Source organism: Pleurodeles waltl, unplaced genomic scaffold (assembly GCF_031143425.1).
Source record: "Pleurodeles waltl isolate 20211129_DDA unplaced genomic scaffold, aPleWal1.hap1.20221129 scaffold_121, whole genome shotgun sequence".
Classification (NCBI taxonomy): domain Eukaryota; kingdom Metazoa; phylum Chordata; class Amphibia; order Caudata; family Salamandridae; genus Pleurodeles; species Pleurodeles waltl.
In genome coordinates, this window is record NW_027149827.1 from 849,144 (window position 1) to 873,008 (window position 23,865).

At 41.2% G+C, this 23,865-nt stretch overlaps 1 protein-coding gene across 1 annotated transcript in view; it reads left to right on the forward strand.

The window, feature by feature from the left end:
* Window positions 1-951: 951 nt before the first annotated feature.
* Window positions 952-23,865, forward strand: part of LOC138273927 (clathrin coat assembly protein AP180-like) — a 105,783-nt gene continuing 82,869 nt past the window's right edge. Inside the window, exon 1 of the mRNA XM_069218913.1 lies at window positions 952-1,166. Within this exon, the coding sequence (XP_069075014.1) occupies window positions 985-1,166 (182 nt within the window). The 5' untranslated portion in view covers window positions 952-984. The remainder of the gene's footprint in view (window positions 1,167-23,865) is intronic.

Genomic DNA, 23,865 nt, shown 5'->3' on the forward strand with positions numbered 1-23,865 from the left:
GTGGAATTGTGCATTGTGAATTGTGCCTAATGGCACTATGATATTTAAATTAACCATTATTGCCATCAGACTCCATCACATACATCCGTAGATCATTCCAATAATTTGTTGTGGTCATACTACATTTTTACACACTAGCTATCTTTGATGTTTTTGGTAGTTATATATCATTATCTAGTATGAGAAATAAAGTACACCCAAACAAGTATGTAGTGCAGATATTGCAAGCCTATTGGTAAAATGTGTGTGTTGCTAGTCGGAAGAGGTTGCAGCCTAGCCTTGCAGTTAGAGAAGAGCAGTATATTGATATTCTATCACTGCGCCCACAAAATGACTGGCTAATCTAGATGTTCAAAAGCAAAAAAGATAATTAACAGCATTTAATATTAATTAAGAAGCTTTGAGAAATAGTTGATGACCCTTTACTGCTATCGAACAATGTTCTCTGCTCATTCTGTTTTAAGTGTTTGTAACCAGTGCTGTGGTTTTCTATGACTTCAAATAAAACTTAAAAATATTTTCAAGACCAATATATGCATATTTTCGCACCCTATTTAATTTGTTCTTTGCAATCATATAGTGACCTTCATTATTTTATGATATCCCTTGATTAAATTGTGTTCTAGGCTTTCTCGTGGCAGTTTTAGCCCTAAGGCTCAGTGTGACCATCTTAGTACTTTGCCTGAATTTACTGTCACTCCTTTGAATGCTCTTCTGCCATCTTCCATGTTTTTATAGTTTTATAGTTTCGAAGGAAAAGCATCAAAACATTTTTTTTCCAAAAAAGAAGAAATGTTTGTCTTGCTAATTGAGCATCAGCATGCATTGAGACTGTGGGATTGGTAGAACGTAAACAAGATCATTTATCAGTTATTGACTGGTGGTGGCTTGTAGTACTTTCAGCACATTCCTTCCCTTCCAGTGTGATTTTAATTTTGGCTATATTTATTTTTAGTGCTTTGGCTTTTTTGCTTTCATTTTTACATGTTTGTGCTTGATGCTAGTTTAGTTTGGGGTTTAAAATGCTACATATTGTTGACTTTCTTCAAAGCACTAATGGTACAACACTGTACATTTAATCCCTCACACAGAGAGGAGGAGTCGGGACAAACAGAAATGAATGCAGCAGCAGAGCCTCAGGACTTCAGCAGAACCAACTTTTTAGGGTTCGACTGAGGCACTGTGTGTTCTATGTGAGTCCTTTGATCCATAATGTAATTTGACATTAAAACTATGGCTGGATAGTATTTAATGTCTGCTTCACGTTTAAACTATCCCTTTAGTTTAGTTGTGTTTGCTTTGGATTGTCTTAGTTGAGTGCCAGCACTTCTTTTCACTGTTTGTTGCTTCCCAAGCTAAAATCCTCTGGTGTTTCCTGTTTGTTTTCACAACGTAATAAGTCATATGATGTATGTTCAGCTTTCCTGTTTCAAGACTTTGTAGCGATTGGTACCACAAAGGTATGTTTCACTTAAAACTCAGATGTGCAATCAAACTAGGACGATAATTTCCAAGATGTGTAAAAAGCATGTTCTTTCTCTCGGGGAGATAATCATGTAAATATGCAGCCTATATACTGTTCCTCTTCCCCATTCATACATCATCATGAGGTGAGTCTACACTGTGGCGAGTGATACTCTGCTGCCTACGGGGCCAACAAAACCATTTATGGGTGCCTTTAAAGGACTAATTACATAAAATACTCATGAGACAACTACCAAAGCAGCCCTACAGAATGTGATGACGTTTAGGTATTAGTTAGGCAGAATGTAGCTATCAACAGTGCAGCAGGTGCAGTGGCACAGGGGACCAGGAGTGTTATGGGCCCACTAGACTAAAATTAAGGTTGGCTTTCACTACTAAACAATGAGATGGAGGGCATTTCATTTTCTTCATTGGTGCCCATGGCAATTTGGCTATGTCATTGGCAACAGTAGGCACTGTACAGCTAAGGTAGACCAAGCACCAGGCCAGCAAGGAGCACAGGGTAGCCCTCCACCAGAACCCACAACAAAATGGCAAATTGGGATGCTAATGTGTCGAACCAGAAAGGGTGGAATGTCTAGGGGAAGCCCTCTTAGGGCAGTCCATAACCAGTTACCAATGTTGGGCACACAACCTGACCCAGGACAACCCAAGGCCAGCCAGTCTACCTAGAAGCATGAGCAAATCCCCTCAAAAGGACAAATGGGCCTCACGCACCTTGGTGAATGTCCAGTTCCAACATAAAATGTCACCAGCCCACATAACATAAGCAAAAGAAGGTAAGGTCAACTTACTGAGAGAAGCAATCCCTTTGGAAGAGTCAGACAACTGTGGAAACATCACAACCTCCCCATCTACAGCAGCCAACACAAAACTAAGGTGAAGGGCAAGAAGATTTACTGAAGAAAACAGGCTAGTAGCTAAAATCCCAGAGTCCAATAGGGATCACGAAAAACACAGACAGGTGACCAAGTAAGCACAAGGACACCCAAATAAAACTTCCCTTTCCCAGCAGCCCAAACTAAAGGAGCAAGACATAGCACCTCTAAAACCCAAAGCTCAAAAATGGAGTCAAATGGGATAGAACCAAAGCAAGAAGGCTGAACCAGCATGTCGTAGCAGCAAATAGTTGGGAATCAACCCTGAGTGGAAAGAACAGGGATGCAGCTTAGAAGTCCAACAAAAATTGAGTGAAAACCTCAATAAAAAGTCAACTCCTGCACTAGTGTGCACCATTACACATTCCTAGCCACAGCAGACACCAATGTCCACCCAAGAAAAAGGAGACAGAAAGGCATTAAACTTCATGAGCATAAATATGGCGTGTGTCTAAGCAAAATAGACCTTGAGCCGAATAGGGAGCAAACAGAAAACATCCAACAAGCACCTGGTCACCCAGCAATACCAATAGAGTAGTTAAGGACAAGCCTAATAGACAAAATGGACAGAAACAACAACATGGCAATCGGCACACAAAGCCCAAGCCCATTAGGAAGTGAAGGTGTCTTGCCTGCACCCAGTCAAGGAGTGCAACCATAATCCCAGTCCCAATTCCAGCCAGGTGCCAGCAAACGGTAGACTAAGGGCCCCATTATGAGTTTGGCGGGCAGAAAACTCCGTCCGCTAAACTCCCAATGGGGTGGCTGCTACCTGTGCATCAACCTCCCTGCCAGAGCTATTATGGGTTTCCTGCTAGGTCGGCAGGCGAAACCTAAGTTTCCATCCACCAACCTAGTGGGAAGACGCTACACATAGTCTCTGGCTCGTAATCGAGCCGGCGTCAATGCTGTCACCTTCAGGGTGCACCAGCACTCTCACAATGTTCACGGTCTGCATAGCAGACCGTGAACATTGCAACAGTGCTGGTTAGGAAGGCCCCTGCACCCATTCTCACCAGCCTTTTCATGGCTGTGCTACTGCTGGTGGAGCAGGGGGTCATAATCCCCAGGGCAGCGCTGCCCTGGCAGATTAGGACCACCACCATCCTCCAGACCTCCGGGATCCAAGATCCTGGCATAGCTGATGGGTCCCTGGCAGTTTCGACTGCCAGGCTTGTAATGTGGCAGTCTGTAGACCGCTACACTCCTAATAAAGCCCTAAGTAGCACAACCCAACTCTCACCAAGCTCAGCACTGAGACAAGGAGACGTGGTCCAGGAAGACAAATAACACATCTCACCATCCCAAAGGTAACTCAAAGCTCAAGGAAAAAAGCCTGACCTCCACGAAAATTGTGGGGGCGCATGGGGGTTACCTTTCCTGCATCCTCTAGCACCACAGAGTAGGCACACCTTGGGGACCAAGACCAGCATGAAATAAGGGAAAAGTAAGGCAAACATTTGAACTATTACTACACAATCCCTTCAAGCCCAGCAGAGAGGCAGTGATGCATCAAAACTAAACAAGATGCCACGAAACATGGAGACATGATACTACCCCACAAGCCATCAGGGAGCACAGGTGATGGCCAAAGCCTACTCTCAACAAGAAATAAAGAACAGCAGTCACCTGACCTGTAGCAAAGGTGCTCTAGAGCCACACTTAGAGCAGTGACACTTCAGTTCCAAGCCCAGTAAAGAGTATCCAGGAGAGAGGGCCTACAACCAGCCTCCCATCTCAGGAGGTATCCATATCTAACATGAAAGGTCCACAGCATTGTCAAGGATAACTAACCTAAACACTAGCTGCAGACCCAATAGGGATCTAGAGAAGGCCCAGCTAAAAAGCCCATCAGGAAAGCTGGGCCACACTCTGGTCAAAACAAGAGGCACCAGCATTGTGAAATGAGCCAACGTCCCTCAAGTCCAAAGACCAGCAATGCAGCCTGGACTCCATGTGTCATTTTAAGGAACATTATTGCTTAAAGATACATTTTGTAGTAATTATTTTTTAATTGCTTTTATTAACGTCTGATACATAGCTTCACTTTAATTCATCTTTTTTTCCCCTCATGGATTAAGGTGATTGTCCCCCTTCATCTCCCCCTTACAGGGAGGCAACTCCATACTCGTCCCCTTTTTCATACTTCTTTTTCGTAATCTAACAGTTTCCCATAATCTTATTTTATATACCTATTTGTTTTGCATACTTCTGCCATCCTGATGTTTGGTCAACTTTTATTACCCTCCCATTACCTCCAACCCGCCAGCCCCAAAGCATTTGGCCAATATCTATCTGCGAAGGAGCATCCATCACCTCACACAGAGAATGTTTGCCCCAAGCCCTGCAGATGGCACACTGGTAAAGGCCCAACCTGAGGTGACAACCCACGTAAACTGACGGAAGTCCCACTTTGACATCAAGGAAAATAATCATAGCCCAATCCTGTTGTGAGCTGGAACAGCCCATGTGAGACTCCTGTACCAGATCAAATCGGCCCCAGTCAAACCCAGTAGAATGAGGTGTGTGTGCAGCAAAACACGTTGCTGGCAGAACCAGGACCATAAGCCCAGCAGTGGCCCAGGAAGCTAGCAAATGCAGCAACACAGTGAACAACAGAAACAAACTGCAATCAACAAGGAAAAAAGGCACAAACAAGCCCCAAAACTTAAGCAGGAGGCTATAGACAAGAAGCAGCTGGTGACTGCCTCCTACCAAAGACTGACAAAAGGGAAATATTTTGGTAAGACGTTGTAGTGCTTCTGTACTTATCTCGTTTTCAGCACTTACATAACATATCAAGAATTCACTTCTGAGTTCAAAGAAGACTTTTATTGTTGTTAATTCTTCCCCAACCGCAATTTCGTAAGAGACGAATTATTAGATTTCAAGCACACGTTCAATGAAAACACAGTTGCAATGTACACATCAGGTTATATTTATAAGATATTGAATGCAAAGCAAAACAAATACTTCACCGTGTGAGAAAACTATTTACAGCTTCATCTTTCTAGGGTCTGCAAGCTGATGACCCCTGTCAGCTGCGAGAAAGAGATTTATCTACCCACACGGGATACTGGCAACTGGCGCCTAGTTCCAGTACGAAGTCAGGCAGATTCGAATCTAATTCTCTGAAGCCTGTGACATCCGTTACAAAGGTGTGCCCCCTCCTCTCAGACTCGGGAAAACTACGCAAGCCTTTGGAGACTGGCCAAATCTCCTAGACTGCTCCTCTTCCCAAGCTCAAGCAGAGAGAAAAACATCCAATGTACCCTCTCTTATCAGGTCTAGTCTACTGTGAGAAGAAAACAGCTTGGTTCATCTTGTGCAAAAACACAGCTTGGAAAAATACAGCTTGGATTCTTAACTGCAATGTCTAACTCCACGTTAAAGGCAATATGCAGCTAACCTAAATATCAAATGCAATGTCTAATGTCATGTCAAAGCCAATAGGCAGCTGAGCTGAATATAAAATGCAATGTATAATATCATGTCAAAGCCAATAGGCAGCTGAGCTGAATACAAAATGCAATGTATAATATCACGTCAAAGCCAATAGGCAGCTGATCTGAATACAAAATGTAATATATAATATCATGTCAAAGCCAATAGGCAGCTAAGCTGGATACAAAATGCAATGTCTAATATCATGTCAAAGCCAATAGGCAGCTAGACTGAATACAGCATGTCAAAGCCAATAGGCAGAATACAGAATGTAATGGCTAATGCAATGTCAAAGCCCATAGGCGGCTAAACTGAATACAGAAAGTAATGGCTAATGTCATGTCAAAGCCAATAGGCGGCTCAACTGAACAAAACATACAATGTGCTACTGGTGAACATTGAGCAACTAATATGCGCAGTGATGAAACACAAAGTCATTGGTCAAACTCCATTAATGGCATAACATTCCATCCTTTGACCAATGAATTTTTGTTTCACATATCTCTTGTTTCAAACAAAAAAAAAAAAAACATTAGCACAAAAAAATATTATCAGCAAGTCAGATTTGAATGATCAAAACAATCCCTGTAAAGCAATGAAAGTGAATTAACACATTGATCTCATAACCTTTCACATCAGATACGTCTACACAGAAAAGAGTGAATGAGAGTATAGTGTCTCTAATTCAACAGTGTTAGCAATTTGATGTGGCATGAGTTCTACTCATGTAAAGGTGCACGGTCCACCTGAAAGGTATGCTGGAAGATAAGTGAAAGTCAGAGTTCCATACGAGAAGGAAAAAAACACAGCTTAGTTCCAGTGGAAGAATGCAATCAAACAAGTTGAACTTGAACTGAAGGCGCCATTTGCGCAAAATGGATCCATGGTGCTGGCACTTTACTCAGCCAGGTTCAGGTTGGGGGTTCGGTCCCTTCCCCGACCCCACACGCACACACCCGAAGGGGGACCACACAGCACACTCAGGGACAGTGGCGAAACGTGGTAGGATCTGCAAAAGAAACAAGTATGACTTTTCTTGCAAATAACATTTGTCATTTAAAATGTACCCTTCCTCTTCCTTTCCCTGTTTTATAATCAGCAGGACGTTTTTGGGGCCCTTTGTTATAATTTCTGCAGATTCTGGAGGGTCACTTGGGGCTTCAACCCACACATCAGCACTGAGGTTTTTATCTGCTGCACCACAGCTTCCCTTTTCTTGCACTGTCAGAAGGGCTGGGGCAGACTCCTTCTTTACCAAACCTCCATTCACTGCACTTTTGACAATTTGGGCCATTCTGTCTCCAATTTGTATCAATAAATCAGATTCTTTTCTAGTTATCAGCATAATTTCGATTTCTCCTTGGTAATTTGCAGCAATCACTCTCCCTAAAACCTGATCAATTTGCCATTTCTGTCCTGGTAACTTTCCTCTCCCCAACTGTTCTGTGACTGCTTGCATGACAGATTGCTTTTGTGCGTGCTGCACAGTTTTTATCAAATCTAGGGGAATGTGCATCTCTCTCATCTCTGCCCACCTGTAAGTGGCTTTTTCTCCCAGCTGTTCACATTTCTGGGACACCCACTTAGCCATCCCCACTAAGGCAGAATTCTGGGTGTACACTTCTCTCTCTGAATTTTTCTCTTTAACATCTGAAAGGGAATTGAACCAGTTAGGTGCAAGCCATGTGGAAAAACAAACTGCTAAACCATTGGCAATGAACCAAAAATCAGCGTAAAAATGACACATCTCACGTAGCTCTTGCTTTAAAATCTGGCACACATTGTACAACGCTGTTCCTTCTCCTGTGCCATAAAACAACATTTCAGTCAATGAATCATTAGTAAAACAAACATGCTTTTTATCTTCAGTGGACAAATGGTGCACACAATTTCACTAGTGACTCTTTTACCTGTGGTACTCTAGCCCTGTCTTGCAAGTACCAGATCCAATGTATGATCCTAGCTAGGGGCACTATTTTCTTCCCTTGTTCTTGATTTACATGTAAATCAGTATTTACACTCAATTTCACTGCGCAGAAACCTAAAGTCTGCATTATTTCATTTGCCAAATCACAAGCGCGCAACTGCATATAATTTTTACCAGTGACCATATACAAAAGTGTTAGGATTTCACTCAAATGAGGGCTATTCTGTTTCCAAAAATCAAACAAGCTAATGAAACTCGGTGTCTCTTGCTTAGTGCAAACAGTAAGAAGCTCTAAAATCTTTCCTTTTACTTGTGCATTTTGCCACGGTAACTCGTAAATCGCATTCTGAGCTCTCTCATTCTCGTCCGTGTTATCAGTTAAGGAATGCACTTTGACTGCCAAAAAACCTGGCTCACACGGAGTCTCAGAGCAGCCCGAAGCTGTCTTAACCCCCTCATTACTAGAATGGGAAAAGAAAGATTCTTCTAAAACAGTATTTATATAACTTTCATCATTATCTTGAATTAATGTATTCTGGCTAATTTGCTCACGTAAATTCTCATTTTCATGTTCCAACTGCCTACATTTCTCCTGCATTTCTCTGTAAGCAGATAAAGGTATCCTAACCTTTCTGTCATCATTGCTTCCAAAAGGCACATTTTCTAAATATGCTTCATCACAACAAAGAATATTTCTCAAAGCACCATCAGGCAGTTTAGCTACACATGCATTTTCAAACATGGTCTGCCGTGCTTCTGTGATTCTCCAAACAATAGAAAACAATTCACAGTTTTTCATAGCACCATCGGGCAGTTTAACAACACATGCATTTTCAAACATGGTCTGCCGTGCTTCTGTGATTCTCCAAACAACAAAAAACTATTTCTGTAATTCTCCAAACAACAAAAACAATTACACTTTTAAAGTGTGCACGTAGAAATCTATTAATTCGTCAACACCCCTTAACCACCCCACTCCTGGTACCAAATGTAGTGCTTCTGTACTTATCTCGTTTTCAGCACTTACATAGCATATCAAGAATGCACTTCTGAGTTCAAAGAAGACTTTTATTGTTGTTAATTCTTCCCCAACCGCATTTTCGTAAGAGACAAATTATTCGATTTCAAGCACACGTTCAATGAAAACACAGTTGCAATGTACACAGCAGGTTATATTTATAAGACATTGAATGCAAAGCAAAACAAATACTTCACCGTGTGAGAAACTATTTACAGCTTCATCTTTCTAGGGTCTGCAAGCTGATGACTCCTGTCAGCTGCGAGAAAGAGATTTATCTACCCACACGGGATACTGGCAACTGGCGCCTAGTTCCAGTACGAAGTCAGGCAGATTCGAATCTAATTCTCTGAAGCCTGTGACATCCGTTACAAAGGTGTGCCCCCTCCTCTCAGACTCGGGAAGACTACGCAAGCCTTTGGAGACTGGCCAAATCTCCTAGACTGCTCCTCTTCCCAAGCTCAAGCAGAGAGAAAAACACCCAATGTACCCTCTCTTATCAGGTCTAGTCTACTGTGAGAAGAAAACAGCTTGGTTCATCTTGTGCAAAAACACAGCTTGGAAAAATACAGCTTGGATTCTCAACTGCAATGTCTATCTCCACGTTAAAGGCAATAGGCAGCTAACCTAAATATCAAATGCAATGTCTAATGTCATGTCAAAGCCAATAGGCAGCTGAGCTGAATATAAAATGCAATGTATAATATCATGTCAAAGCCAATAGGCAGCTGAGCTGAATACAAAATGCAATGTATAATATCATGTCAAAGCCAATAGGCAGCTGAGCTGAATACAAAATGTAATATATAATATCATGTCAAAGCCAATAGGCAGCTAAGCTGGATACAAAATGCAATGTCTAATATCATGTCAAAGCCAATAGGCAGCTAGACTGAATACAGCATGTCAAAGCCAATAGGCAGAATACAGAATGTAATGGCTAATGCAATGTCAAAGCCCATAGGTGGCTAAACTGAATACAGAAAGTAATGGCTAATGCCATGTCAAGGCCAATAGGCGGCTCAACTGAACAAAACATACAATGTGCTACTGGTGAACATTGAGCAACTAATATGCGCAGTGGTGAAACACAAAGTCATTGGTCAAACTCCATTAATGGCATAACAGAGGTTGCCTTTATAGGTACTCCTCGACGAGGAAGAATTTAAACTTTGTTTCTTTTACTTAGGCAGTTGACTGCCTAATGGGTCCAACTGGGACTGACAATAGGCCCAGGCATCAAAATAAATGTGGCCCCACTAGTTAAATAGATAGCAAAAATAGGTGCCCATGTTTGAAAATGGAGGCAGTTTTGAGCTTGTAAAGACACACTGTATAGGTTTTTTGCAAAGTATGGAAGACGGCATGGATTTGAGTTTGCTGCAGGTGATGTATGTTTTAATATGAATCTAAACAACAATAAAACCGGCACAGCAAACCATAAGCAGGCCTGCAAACAGCCAGAAAATTAGTCCACACACTGGCCTGTCAGACCACCCTGTAGGGCACTGTCAGTCCATCCCGACTGCCTGTCTCTAGGATGTGAACACTGATGATGATGTAACAACTGGGGCAAGGAAATGAAGAGGAGATAATAAACCTTATGCAAACACCCTTTTCAACAAATGTCATGTTCCCACCTAAAACGTGAAAGGACCCGACAACTTACACTACGATTAGTTGCAGTAGAGTAGGTATAGAAACTCTTGATGCCTAATTCATAAAGGCATTTTTTTCATTGTGAAATTATTTTTACTATGAAACGTATCAGGACATACGATGGTTAGGCACTCAAAATATAAAACCTCTTTCTCTTAAGCATTGATGGAGCCTGGGACCCTATCTTTTCATCTGGGGTCTGATTAATCTTTTCTTCTCTGTCCCAAGGGGTGAAGAAGTAATTTTACCAAATTTTTCAAACCAATCACAGTGCAACTTAATAGTCACACTTTAAACCTCAGAGTTCAAATTTAATTTTCAAAGGCCTTTATTGCAGACTCAAAGCCAAAGTTACATAGGTGAATCTCAAAACCATAGTATATATCTACAAAACCACCAATGGAGAATTAAGATGTTGTACAATATTGAATTGAAGCAACAAAATGAAGTTCTCTTGCCAAACCATTGAATCTAGCGCCTAAAGTATTCTAATACTAAAGGAATATTCTGATAGGTTAGCAAACACATCTTCAGTAGAAGATTCTGTTCAGGAGAGGTGCGGTGGAATAAAGCCACTTAGAAAACATGAGGTCTGTACCGCAGAAGGTCTGCTCTAAGCAAGGGGCAGAGAGAATCTGAATCGCTCTCCTTCTAACCCCACTTAACTCGTAGTTTTTCCCAGGTTTGATGATATCATAACAAAAACCCTCATTTGGAAAAAGAAAGCTGCAAATCAATTATCATTAACCCTTTAGTCGTCCGAAGCCTTCGACACCCAACCTTGATACACCCCTGCATTCTCAAATTTAAAAAGCTATAGCTATTAGTGCCAGGATACTCCTTTCGTCTGGTAGCGGTTCTTTCAGACCCTCTGATCTCTTGTGCACAACGAGTTCCTAGTTAATGTCAGCACCTGCAGCTTTTGAAAAACAAGCTTTCACGTTGAAGATTAGAACGTTAAAAAAGAATGCGGCCTTCACTCCAACCAACTATAATGAACATGAATATACTTTAGTTCAAATATGTTTTAAATGCCTTCCTTGTTGATTTAAAAAAATTATGAAGGCTAACATATACTATAAAATTGTCATTCTTGCAAACAAGTATTAAATGTGGCTTGCATAAAACACTAACTTTCATTGTGCACTTTTACTGATCTATTTCAGTGCACTATGTTTAACTATTTGTCTTACATGTTACATGTTTTTAGGAAGCATAATGGAGTAGCCAGTTTATGCTCCTTCAACCCTACCTCTGATGCGTAACATCATCACAAACCCACTTCATTCTTGAATGAGACTCTAAAACCTAGTAATTCTGAACAGCTTTCGCCTGGGTTCTTCCAAACGCTTCATGTCATTGTAATATTCACTCTGACTTTCTTCCAACTCAACCTCTGCTTTCTTTCTGCTTTGCTGAATCCTCATTCCTTAGAAAATGTTGTATCCAATCAACAGAATTATTACCACTATGGAAATAATCAGCAATGGTCTCAACACAAGCCATACAATTCCACTTCCTAAATTTCTGAACCTTCTATCTATAGCAGAATATCCATTTCCATTCTTCTCATGCACCAGTCGCTTCCAACTCTTTCAAATCTTTTATCAACCCTGAAATATTCTGGATATACCTCTGCAAATCCTTACTTTTACGCGGAATTAAGGTACAACATTGTTAGACCTTAAGCGTCCGACAGACTCCGTCTTCTTTTGTGAGCAATATGTCTAAGGCAAGTAAATTTTGCAAAACCATTGATCTGATCGCAGTCCGCTCCGAATCTATGACCAGTAACACTCCAGTAGTACTACTGGCTAGTTTATCCACTATATTTTTCAGCCTTCTAAACTTTAAATAATTCAAAATCACTCCAACAGACAGGATCAAAGCACCAAAAAAGTCTCCTTCCACTTCTCCTGCACTCACACCTCGCTTAGATCTAGAAACTTGAGTCCAAAGAGGATCGTCAAAGTGCTCCACATGGTAAGTTTTAGGAAAAACAATCCCCAACTAACATGTTCCATATCATCCTTTTGGCAATCTAAAATAAGCATGTTTTCCACAAACAAAATTAACTCCAGGTTTAACAGCGTCCTCCCCATCCAAATGGAACTTATAGTTCCCTCTGACATCAAAAGTGTGTTACCATTCACCTTTTCCCACAAACACATTATCCGTTTCAGATCCTTCCATCCGGATGCACAATCTTCCTTTCTTCTCCCAGTCTAGAGGTAAGGCAGCTAGGTTTCGAGCTAACTGATGTTCCATTTCTTTTGTCTACTTTAAGTCAAGTCAATTAACTTTATTCAGGCTATTGGCCACAAAAGTCATGCAAATATGCATACATACATTTTCCTTCCTTATTAAATATGTAAAACATATGTTTGCTAAAATCAAGATACATTTTTATGAATACAGATTTTAAAACCATAATAAACAAAATCATAAGTCACAGCTATCAGCACTACACCAGTCTTGGAGAAAATACCTCTTTACCATGTAATCATAAAGACAATGATTCATATCTTTTCCTTCTTTCACGAACCCTCCTAATAAAGTTTATACTGCAAGACATATTTCTGTACTAGAGATTTTCTGTAAAAAGATCAAGTGTTTTTTATATATTCTTAAATTAGTTTTCTATAAAATAGGAATTAAATACTCCCGCCTAAAAACTCTATATATAGGACACAAATGTAAAGTGGCTTGTGCTTTGTGTGGAAACATGGTCACAGTTACACAGAGGTAAAACATATTTACAGGTATTACACTGGGGGAAAAGTACCTTATAGTGAATCAGACCACCTAAAAAGGTTAAGATAACTATGATATATGGGGTTCGCTATTCAAAAGAGATATACGGTTCCACACAATTTGTAGTCGCAATCTTGATATGCCTTTTTAATGAAACCATGGACTGGGCCCTCCTTAATCTTACATCTGTACAATATATTAGAAAGAGTGAATTAACCTCCTCCTTACATGAACTGGTGATTTGATAAAGGTGGTTGAACAAATCCTTGAGACCTATGGCCTCGAGATTTTGTCTCAGATAAGTAATTCAGGGGAATGTAAGCCACACTATCTAAAGTGAGACAATCAATAATACAAGACCTAACTAACCGCGTCTCCAAAATTAAACCAAGATTTGATCCATAGCAAAAGCGGAGCAAGTGTCGACTGATTTTCTAGATACCCCAATCCTAATTCTACATGGCATACGAGGGTTGCAGCTCCCACTGGAAGCATTTAGTAGTCTACAAATGAAACTATTCTCTGCCTGTTGAAAGGCAGACTGACTTGGGTATCCCCATAGACTTTCCTCATAGGACCTGGCAGAAATGCTTTTAGTTTTATATAGAGTCAGCATTTATTTAATGGGCATCCTACCAAAACTGCGTGAAAATCTAAAAATAGCCTCTCTGTGTTTTTGAAAGGGTTGCACCTCATTTATTCAAAAGTGAGTTCCATTTAAAACTGAAACAAAAAATAATCCCCAAATAATTCAAATCTTTCATTTTTTTCCAATGTGGCATTCCCCATGATGAAGGTAATTCACTTTTAAATCCAAATCACCCATAAAAGAGTGAAAAGAATCTAATAATATTTGAAGACTGTTAGCCGTGCGGTGTATGAGGACAGCATTGTCTGCAAAGAGGTGAATGGAGATTGGTTGGGAATCTATATAGGGGATATCCTACACAACTTCTGCCTAATATTTGGCAATTCCATTCATATATAATGCAAATAAAAAGGGGGCAAGAATGCAACCCTGTCTCACCCCACAGAAAGAAATAATACAAGAAGTTGTTTCACCCGAGCTACCACAATAGACTTAAGCATTGGTGTAAACATTTGATTAAAATAAGCATTTCCAATTCAACCCCATTCTTCTCCATCAGTGACCAGAGCGTTGACCGATTCACAATATCAAAGGCACAGGATAAATCAATAAATGATAAGTGTAGCTACCCTTCCTTCGCCATTATGAATTTACCTGTTAGAAGATACAAGTTTAGGCACTAATCAACAGCACCAATACCAGGTCTAAAACCATATTGTATGTTAGACAAAATATTATGCTCTGTGACCCGAGATTCCAGCCGAGCTAGGAGTACATTTCCCAGGATTTTCAGCTGGAGCTTATTAAAGATATAGGCCTATAACAAGATGGTAATTCCCAGTCTCCTTTTTAAAGATTGTCGAAATTATGGCCATTTTGCAGGACTCCGTTATTTGACATGAAGATATACCCTTGAATACATTTGTCAGAAGAGGCGCCCAGAATTGATTTTGATTTAATACACCAACTGGTACGCCATCTGAACCCAGTGCCTTCCCTCCACCACATTTCCCTAGTGCTGCTAAGATGCCTTTTACCTCAAAGGCTATGGTGGATTCCTGGGTAAGGTCAACCTGCCACATGGGATCAGCTTTATCAGTTACATCAGATGTTAGACTACATTGTTTCTTAAACATATATTCATAGTATGCCACCCATTGATCTGCTGGAATTTGGGCTTCATGTCGTGCAACCTCTTGCTAGAAAAAAAGGGTGATTTAAAATTCCCCAAAAGGCTATCATTCCGATTTGCTGCTGCTATAAGGTCCTCCAAGACCTGTGTCTGAATTAAACCATCTACAAGGTTGCTTATATTTTTTGGGGTTATCAGTGGATAGTTTTTCTGAGCTAGCTCTGCATAAAATGCTAAAATCGTTCGAGATTGTGGATACATCTAAATTATAGTTAAGATACCGTAATACAGTAGGTACATTTTGTAAGATTATTTAAGCATTAAGTTTATCCCACTTGATTCTAATCCCTCTTTGTTTGGGATAAGTTATCTTATTACCTTTATTTTTGGTGGGTTTAATTATATATAAATTCAGAGTTAACGCTAAAGGATTATGGTCACTTATGAATGCGCAACTACCTTAAAATCTGTATAAACTTGTATGAGTTCAGGGGACATAAAATAAAATCAATAGTGCTGCACTTTTTACTTCCCGTAAAAGTTGGGATTAAATTTCCACTCAAAGCTGCCATATCATTTACACACACAAGATCATGTTTCAGAATAATAGTATTCAAGGTCTCCCCATAGGGAATGTGTCTAGGTTCCACTGGTTTCTAAAGTTACAAACCCATCTCCACTGTGATCACACAAAGTAATATTGAACTCCCCCCCACCGAAATCAGACTAATGCGTTTTGTATTTGTAAAGGAGTCAAGAAAATCCTCAAAAAGGACAGTAGCTTCTGTGTCCACATGATTAAAATTATTGTAATAGAAGTTAACCAATAAAATATTGTACTCATTTTAAAAAGGAGAGAAGCATGACCTGGAAGTTAGATGAAGACCATATTTTTGATAGGGTTGAGGAATATATATATATGAATATATATATATATATATATATATATATATATATATATATATATTGGGCTCGGAGTATTACAATTTTTTTTTTTTAGAAGAAGTCTTTTCGAGTCACGGGGTCGAGTGACTCCTCCTCTTTGGTTCCATTGCGCATGGGCATCGACTCCATTGTTAGACTGTTTTCTTTCCGCCGTCGGGTTCGGATGTGTTTCCTCTCGCTCTGAGATTTCGATACGGAAAACTTTGTAAAACTCTCTCTTCGTCGGTATTGTATTGATCGGGTTTATCTTCTTACATCGACACAGCAGTACCGTCAGGAAAACAACTTTGTACGCCCTTTGGGGCCCACGTGCCCAACTTAGGCTGACCGCGTGGAAAGCCTCATGGATCGGACTTCATTCCGATTGTGTCCTCTGTGCCACGCGAAGTACCCATACACAGATCAGCATCTGGTTTGCAACCTCTGCCTTTCCCCCCCAGACCATCGTGAAGAAAACTGTGAGGCCTGTCGATCCTTCCGATCGAAAAAGACTCTTAGAGACCGAAGAGCAAGAAGGCTCGAAATGGCGTCGAAGAGTGGGGAACATCTCGACGTAGAAGAGGAAGAATTGATGCAGACAGCAGTCTCAGTTCGAGATTCGGAGTCGGAGCAGGAATCAGAGGAAGACAGACCAGTCACAGCAGGACAACATGTGAGTACGCCTGCCCCTGCTCCCTCACAAAACAAAAAACAAAAGGCCTTGGGTACGCCACTGCCGGAAGGCCATGGCTCGGCCTGAAAAAAGACTGTCGGTAACCGACCTCCCAGTTCGGCACCGAAAAAGGCCAAGCCTCCGAAAACCTCAGAGATGACAAAAAGCTCAGTTTCTGACTCCAGTAGACATAAATTTTTGGAGTCAAAAATAAGAAAGCAAGTTCGGAGCCGAGACCTTTGTCGTCCTCATCTTTTTCGATCCTGAAAAAGCATGCTTTGGAGCCCAAAAGGCCAACATACACAGAGCATGGACTTTCAAAAAGACTTAAAGAAAGCCCCAACACCTCTGAAGAAGACTTAGAGGTAGAGCCAATTCTAGAAATTATGGATGAAAGGCAATCCAGGATCCACATCCATAAAGAAACAGGAAGAATTCTTACAGCACTTCCTTGAAAAATAAAGAGGAAGCTAGCTTTTTAGGAGGAATTGGACACTATGCAGCCCCCAGCTAAAGTACAAAAGCAGAAGGAGAAACCACCACCTCCTCAGTCTTCTCCTCACTCTCCTCCTCATTCTCCCCACCTACCTACCTCTCCTCCTACCAGCCCTACACCAATGCATTCACCCACTCATTCATATGATTCACAACAGGACAATGTTGATCCATGGTATCTTTCTGATCCTGATCCCATTCCAAGTAATGATCCACACGGCTATCCCTCTAAACCATAACCACCTGAGGATAGTACTGTCTGTAACAAGGTGAAAGCTAGGGCTGCAGCATATCATGGTGTTACCATGCATACAGAGCCACTAGAAGAGAATTTTTTATTCAACACTCTATCCTCAACTCATTCTAGGTACCAATGCCTCCCAGTGCTCCCAGGCATGGTAAAACATGCAGATCAGATTTAACGAACCAGAAAAGCCACGCATCATAACACCTAGAATAGAGAAGAAATATAAACCTGCACCCTCTGACCCTGATTATATCACCTATCAGGTACATCCTGACTCTGTTGTAGTTAGCGCCACCAGGAAGAAGGCAAATAGTCAGTCATCAGAAGATGCACCCCCTCCTGATAAAGAAAGCAGGAAAATCGATGCTGCAGGGAAAAGAGTTGCATCCCAGGCAGCAAATCAGTGGAGGATAGCCAACTCGCAAGCACTATTAGCTCGCTATGATAGAGCCCATTGGGACGAGATGCAGGACATAATACAACATCTCCCCAAAGAACACCAGAAAAGGGCACAACAGGTAGTGGAGGAAGGGCAAGCCATTACAAATAACCAGATAAGATCTGCCCTAGATGCAACAGATACTGCTGCTAGGAGTGTCAACACTGCAGTCACTACACGTAGACATGCATGGCTCTGATCTTCTGGATTCAAGCCAGAAATACAGATGTCTGTGTTGAACATGCCGCTCGACAAAAAACATCTTTTTGGGCCAGAAGTAGACACAGCTATCGAAAAATTGTGAAAAGACTCTGACACAGCAAAGGCAATGGGTGCACTCTACTTTGCACCATATAGGGGGTCATTTTGTAAACCTCAGTTTTGAGGTGGTTTCAGAGCACAGCCCTCAGAGGCATCAACCTCTCAGACAAAGCCAACCTACCAACCGCAATACCAACGTGGTAGTTTTAGAGGCACATATAGAGGACAATACCCCAAAATAGAGGAAAATTCCAGGCCTCTAAGCAGCCGCCACAGCACCCAAAACAGTGACTTCCCTCATTCCCTTCCACTCCGCACCTCTCCTTTGGGGGGAAGACTACAACAGTTCCACACAAATTGGCAAAATATTACCACAGACAACTGGGTGCTATCAATTATCCGCAATGGCTATTGCCTAGAATTGATAAACACTCCTCCAAATATTCCACCACGGTTACACAAACTATCCACAGAACACACAATTCTGTTACAAGAAGAGGTCCAATCTCTACTAATCAAACAAGCAATATAATTGGTTCCACAGTCTCAGATAGGAACAGGAGTTTATTCACTATACTTTCTAATTCCCAATAAAGATGGCACCCTCAGGCCAATATTAGACCTCAAGCCTCTCAATCTTTACATCCTGTCAGAACATTTTCACATGGTAACTTTACATGATGTCATCCCACTACTACAAAAACAAGATTTCATGACAGCCTTCGACCTCAAAGAAGGGTATTTTCCCATACCCATCCATCCTGCACACAGAAAATACCTCAGGTTCGTCATTCAGGGAAAACACTACCAATTCAAAGTGTTACTCTTTGGAATAACAGCGCCAAGGATATTCCCAAAGTGCTTAGCAGTAGTGGCAGCCTACCTAAGAAGACAACATATACATGTCTTTCCATATCTAGACGATTGGCTAATAAAATCAAGCAATCATACATAATGCCAAAATCATACGCATTAGGTAATACAAACCTTACAAACACTAGGCGTCTCAATAAACTACCAAAATCACACCTTCAACCAGCACAAATACAACAGTATTTGGGTGCAATACTAAATACTCAACAAGCTCTAGCATATCCAAATACACAAAGGATACAAGCTTTCCAAAATATAATCACACAAATACTAACAAATCAACAATACACTGTCAGATTTGTCATGAAAGTTTTAAGAATGATGGCATCATCTATTGCAATTGTTCCACGCGCAAGACTAAACATGCAGCCCTTACAACTGTGCCATGCACGACAATGGTGACAGGCACACGGTCAACTCCAAGATCTAGTGTTGATATACCTCCAAACATACATGTCCCTTCAGTGGTGGAATTCCATAAATCTAATAAAAGGACGGCCATTTCAAGGCCCTGTGCCTCAGACCATAATTACAACAGATGCATCAATGATTGGTTGGGGAGCTCACCTAAACAATCACAACATTCAAGGGCAATGGGATGTCAAACACAAACAGCTACACATAAACCACTTGGAGTTATTAGCTGTTTTTCTAGCACTCAAAGCTTTTCAACCTCTTCTCACACAGAAGAATCTTCTTATCAAAACAGACATGACAACATGACAATCTCTGCAGAAATCACCAACAAACTCACGAATGGGAGATTCATCCTCAAGTACTTCAAAAATACTTTCAAAAGTCGGGAACACCAAACATAGACCTGTTCGCAACAAGCAAAAACACAAAATGCCAAAACTTTGCATCCAGACACCCACATCCCTTATCCAAGGGCAATGCTCTATGGATCAATTGGTCAGGGATATTTGCATTCACTTTTACCCCTCTCCCGCTCCTTCCGTTTCTAGTCAACAAGTTGCGTCAAACTTCACACTCAACAGGATACTCATAGCACCAACATGGGCATATCAACCGTGGTACACAACATTATTAGATCTGTCGGTAGTACCCCACTCCAAACTCCCATCCAGACCAGATCTTTTGACACAAAACAGAGGTCAAATCAGGCATCCAAATCCCAAGACACTCAACTACTAGACAGTGCTATGCAAACAAATGGAAAATATTTGTATATAACTGTCAATCCAAAAATATAGACCCTTTTACAGCATCAATACAAGATATTGTATATTATTTACTTCGTGTACAAAAATTTAATTTAGCATTCTCTTCAATAAAAATTAATCTTACTGAAATTGCAGCATATTTACAAAGTATACAACATAGCTCTTTATTTAGAGACACATCATTCCACCCAGAACACCACCAGTTCCTTCTTGGAATCCAAATATAGTGCTTACAAGACTTATGGGACCACCATTGAGCCTATGCACTCTTGCCAAATTCAATTTCTAACATGGAAGGTTGCCTTCCTAGTGACAATTACTTCTTTAAGAAGAGTAAGTGAAATCCAAGCCTTTGCTCTTGAAGAACCTTTCTTCCAACTACACAAACATAAGGTTGTACTATGAACAAATCCAAAATTTCTACCAAAAGTTGTACCACCATTTCATATAAATCAAACAGTGAAACTGCCAGTCTTCTTCCCGAAGCTAGATTCTGTGGCAGAAAGAGCTCTACATACATTAGACCTCAAAAGAGCTTTAATGTACTATATAGACAGAACTAAACCGTTTAGAAAGACTAAACTATTTGTAGCTTTCCAAAAACCACATACAGGCAATCCTATATCAAAACAAGGTTTAGCACAATGGATCGTAAGGTGCATCCAAACATGCTATATTAAAGCAAAAAGACAGCTTTTAGTTACTCCCAAAGCACATTCTGCGAGGAAAAAATGTGCAACAATGGCTTTTTTTAGGGAATATACCAACGGCTGAAATATGTAAAGTAGCTACATGGTCAACACCACATACATTCACTAAACACTACTGTGTAGACGTATTATCACGACAACAAGCCACAGTAGGTCAAGCTGTTCTAAGAACATTATTTCAAACAACTTCAACTCCTACAGCCTGACCATTGCTTATTTTTGGGAGGACAAACTGCTTTGTAGTCTATGCACAGCATGTGTATCTGCAGCTACACATGCCATCGAATGGAAAATGTCACTTACAGTGTACATCTGTTCGTGGCATGTTCTGCAGATTCACATGCACCCTCCCTCCTTCCCGGAAGCCTGTAGTCGTTTAAGTTACAAAATGTGTACATATGTAGATACATTTACATTTGCATGGACATCTCTTACTTTATACCTATATACTCCATCACTCCTTCCTTTACCTTCTGCTGGAAAACAGTCTTAACAATGGAGTTGATGCCCATGCGCAATGGAACCGAAGAGGAGGAGTCACTCAATCCCATGACTCAAAGACTTCTTCGAAGAAAAACAACTTGTAACACTCCGAGCCCAACACTAGATGGTGGACTAATGCACTGCATGTGAATCTGCAGCAAAACATGCCACAAACAGATGTACACTGGGTAAATGACATTTTCCACACACATATATATATATATATATATATATATATATATATATATATATATATATATATATATATATAATAATAATATCCCCCTTTAGCTCTACCCACGATAGAGGGGATTGCCAGTTCCAAAAAGGATTGGTAGCCATTTAGATTTGTTGCCTTCCGGGACCAAGTCTCTTGACAACATAAAATATCAACTTCATTTGCAAAGGCGATCCATTCCAGATTTTAAATTTTTAATTGTGCACTTGCAATATTCCAGAAAACAATTATCATTCCTTCCTTGGAGCAGATCAAATTGTATAGTTGCCCCTTCAAGTTCCCTCATAGGAGGAGGAGAAAAAAGCCTAAGAGGACTAGAACATGAAGTGAGCTATTGAGATGAAGGTCAATCCATTTGATCCAAGGTTGAGAGTGATTCAAATCTGTTTTGTGTGGGCACTGAAAAACGAACGTAATTTGAATTTGGATTATTTACTGCAAGTGCTACAGGTGGTCTATAGAAATTACCCAAGGGACAGACCTTAGTCGACTTTGCACCATGATTTGAATAATTGGAACTAAGTAAACTATGCTTCACCGCATCTTCGTTCGTAAAAGTAACTACAATGCAATCCTTATTATCAGGCTTAGGCGATGATCCAACCCATAAGACTCTTCTTACATGATTCAAGTTAAACAGCTGCCCAAAGCGATTTATTCTTGTTCCTAACCCATGTACTACTTTGTTTAAAAGTTCATTTTAATTCTCTGGACTGTTACTCATTAAAGGCAGAACTCCCTTCAATATCACAATGTAAGTGGTGACTTGAGGAGGGGGATGCAAAACTGGAAAGGGTGAGGGCTTAACTGAGTGCTGGTGCAAGAGTGAACCTGGCCCCTGTGGAAATTCTGAAGAATTAGGAGGTCTAACAATAGTATCATGCGCAACCCCTCCCGCACTAACCCCTCTTGAATTTGATTGACAGAGACGGCACTCCGGAGTGAGGAGAGATCTGTTGTTAACCTCAACTAAAGAATTTTTCCAACTCCACATTCTCTAGGAGGGTCATTATTGGGGATAAAGAGGATTGTATAGCTTTTTTAATAATTTGGGTTACACAGGTATTGTATTCTGCAGACACAGAGAATGCTCTGTCATCTGTGTTTACTCCAGATTAGTTTCCTGGGCTTTCAGCCTTGTTTTGAGGTTGCCTCTGGCCCCCATTATGCCATTAGTGGTAAATCCCACTTACCGCCACGCTGACGGCTGCCAAAATACCTCCGCTGTGGCAGATATCTGTTCACCATATTATGACACACACACACACACGCACACCAATCCAACAGAATACTACCACATAGACAAATCTGCCATACCAAAGGTCAGTGATAAAGTGGCAATACCAACAACCAGACCGTAACGCCAATAGAACAATACCCATCACCTTATGACCCACGAATCACCACAGCGGACATTCAACAGCGGTAAACCTTTGGCGGTACAATAATATGATAATTGGCGCTCAGAATGGACACCCACATACAAAACACCACCACATTGACCAATACTAAAAACACACACCTGACACTCATGCACACACCACACCCAAACACACCACTATAAAACACACACCTACATTACCCACAACCCCTTACAAACACCAATTGCTACCAGGAGACCGAGAAGAAGAGCACGGAGACAACTAGACTCACACACCACTCACACCCATACACCACTCACACCCATATGCCCCTCACACACTCCAGATCACACATTCCACCACATTACCCAACACACCCTCACCAACACACATCACCCATGGCACCACAAAGGCACCCCTGTTTCACTGAGCAGGAGTTAAGGGTCATGGTGGAGGAAATTGTCAGGGTAGAGCCACAGCTCTTTGGAGCACAGGTACAGCAGATTTCCATTCCAAGTAAGCTGGAGCTATGGCCGAGAAGCGTGGACAGGGTGAACGCCATGGGACAGCACCCTAGTACAAGGTTGACATCAGGACGAGGTGGAACGACCTACGGGGGAAGGTATGTTCCATAGCAGCAAGGCACCAGCTCGACCGTACAGAGGACTGGCGGTGGACCCCCACCTCCTCCCCCACAGCTCACAGCATGGGAGGAGCAAGTCTTGGCATTACTGCATCCTGAGGGTCTCGCTGGAGTTGCTGGAGGACTGGACACTAGTGAGTCAACATTTATTACCTATCAACCCCCATCTTCCCCACAATACCTGCATGCTATCTCACACCCTCCCATCACTCCACTCCAACCCACACACCTAAACATCTCACTAACCCCAATGCCAAGCTCTGCATGCCAAACCAATGCATGGACACCCCTCCCAGCCCTGCATGGACACCCATCACTAAAGCATGCACAGCATAGGGAAACTAACATACCCACAATACATCACCATACACAAGCAAAAGCTGGCAGGGCAACACCAACGATAGAGGGGAAGCCAGGGATGTACAAATGTCATACACTTGAAGCATAA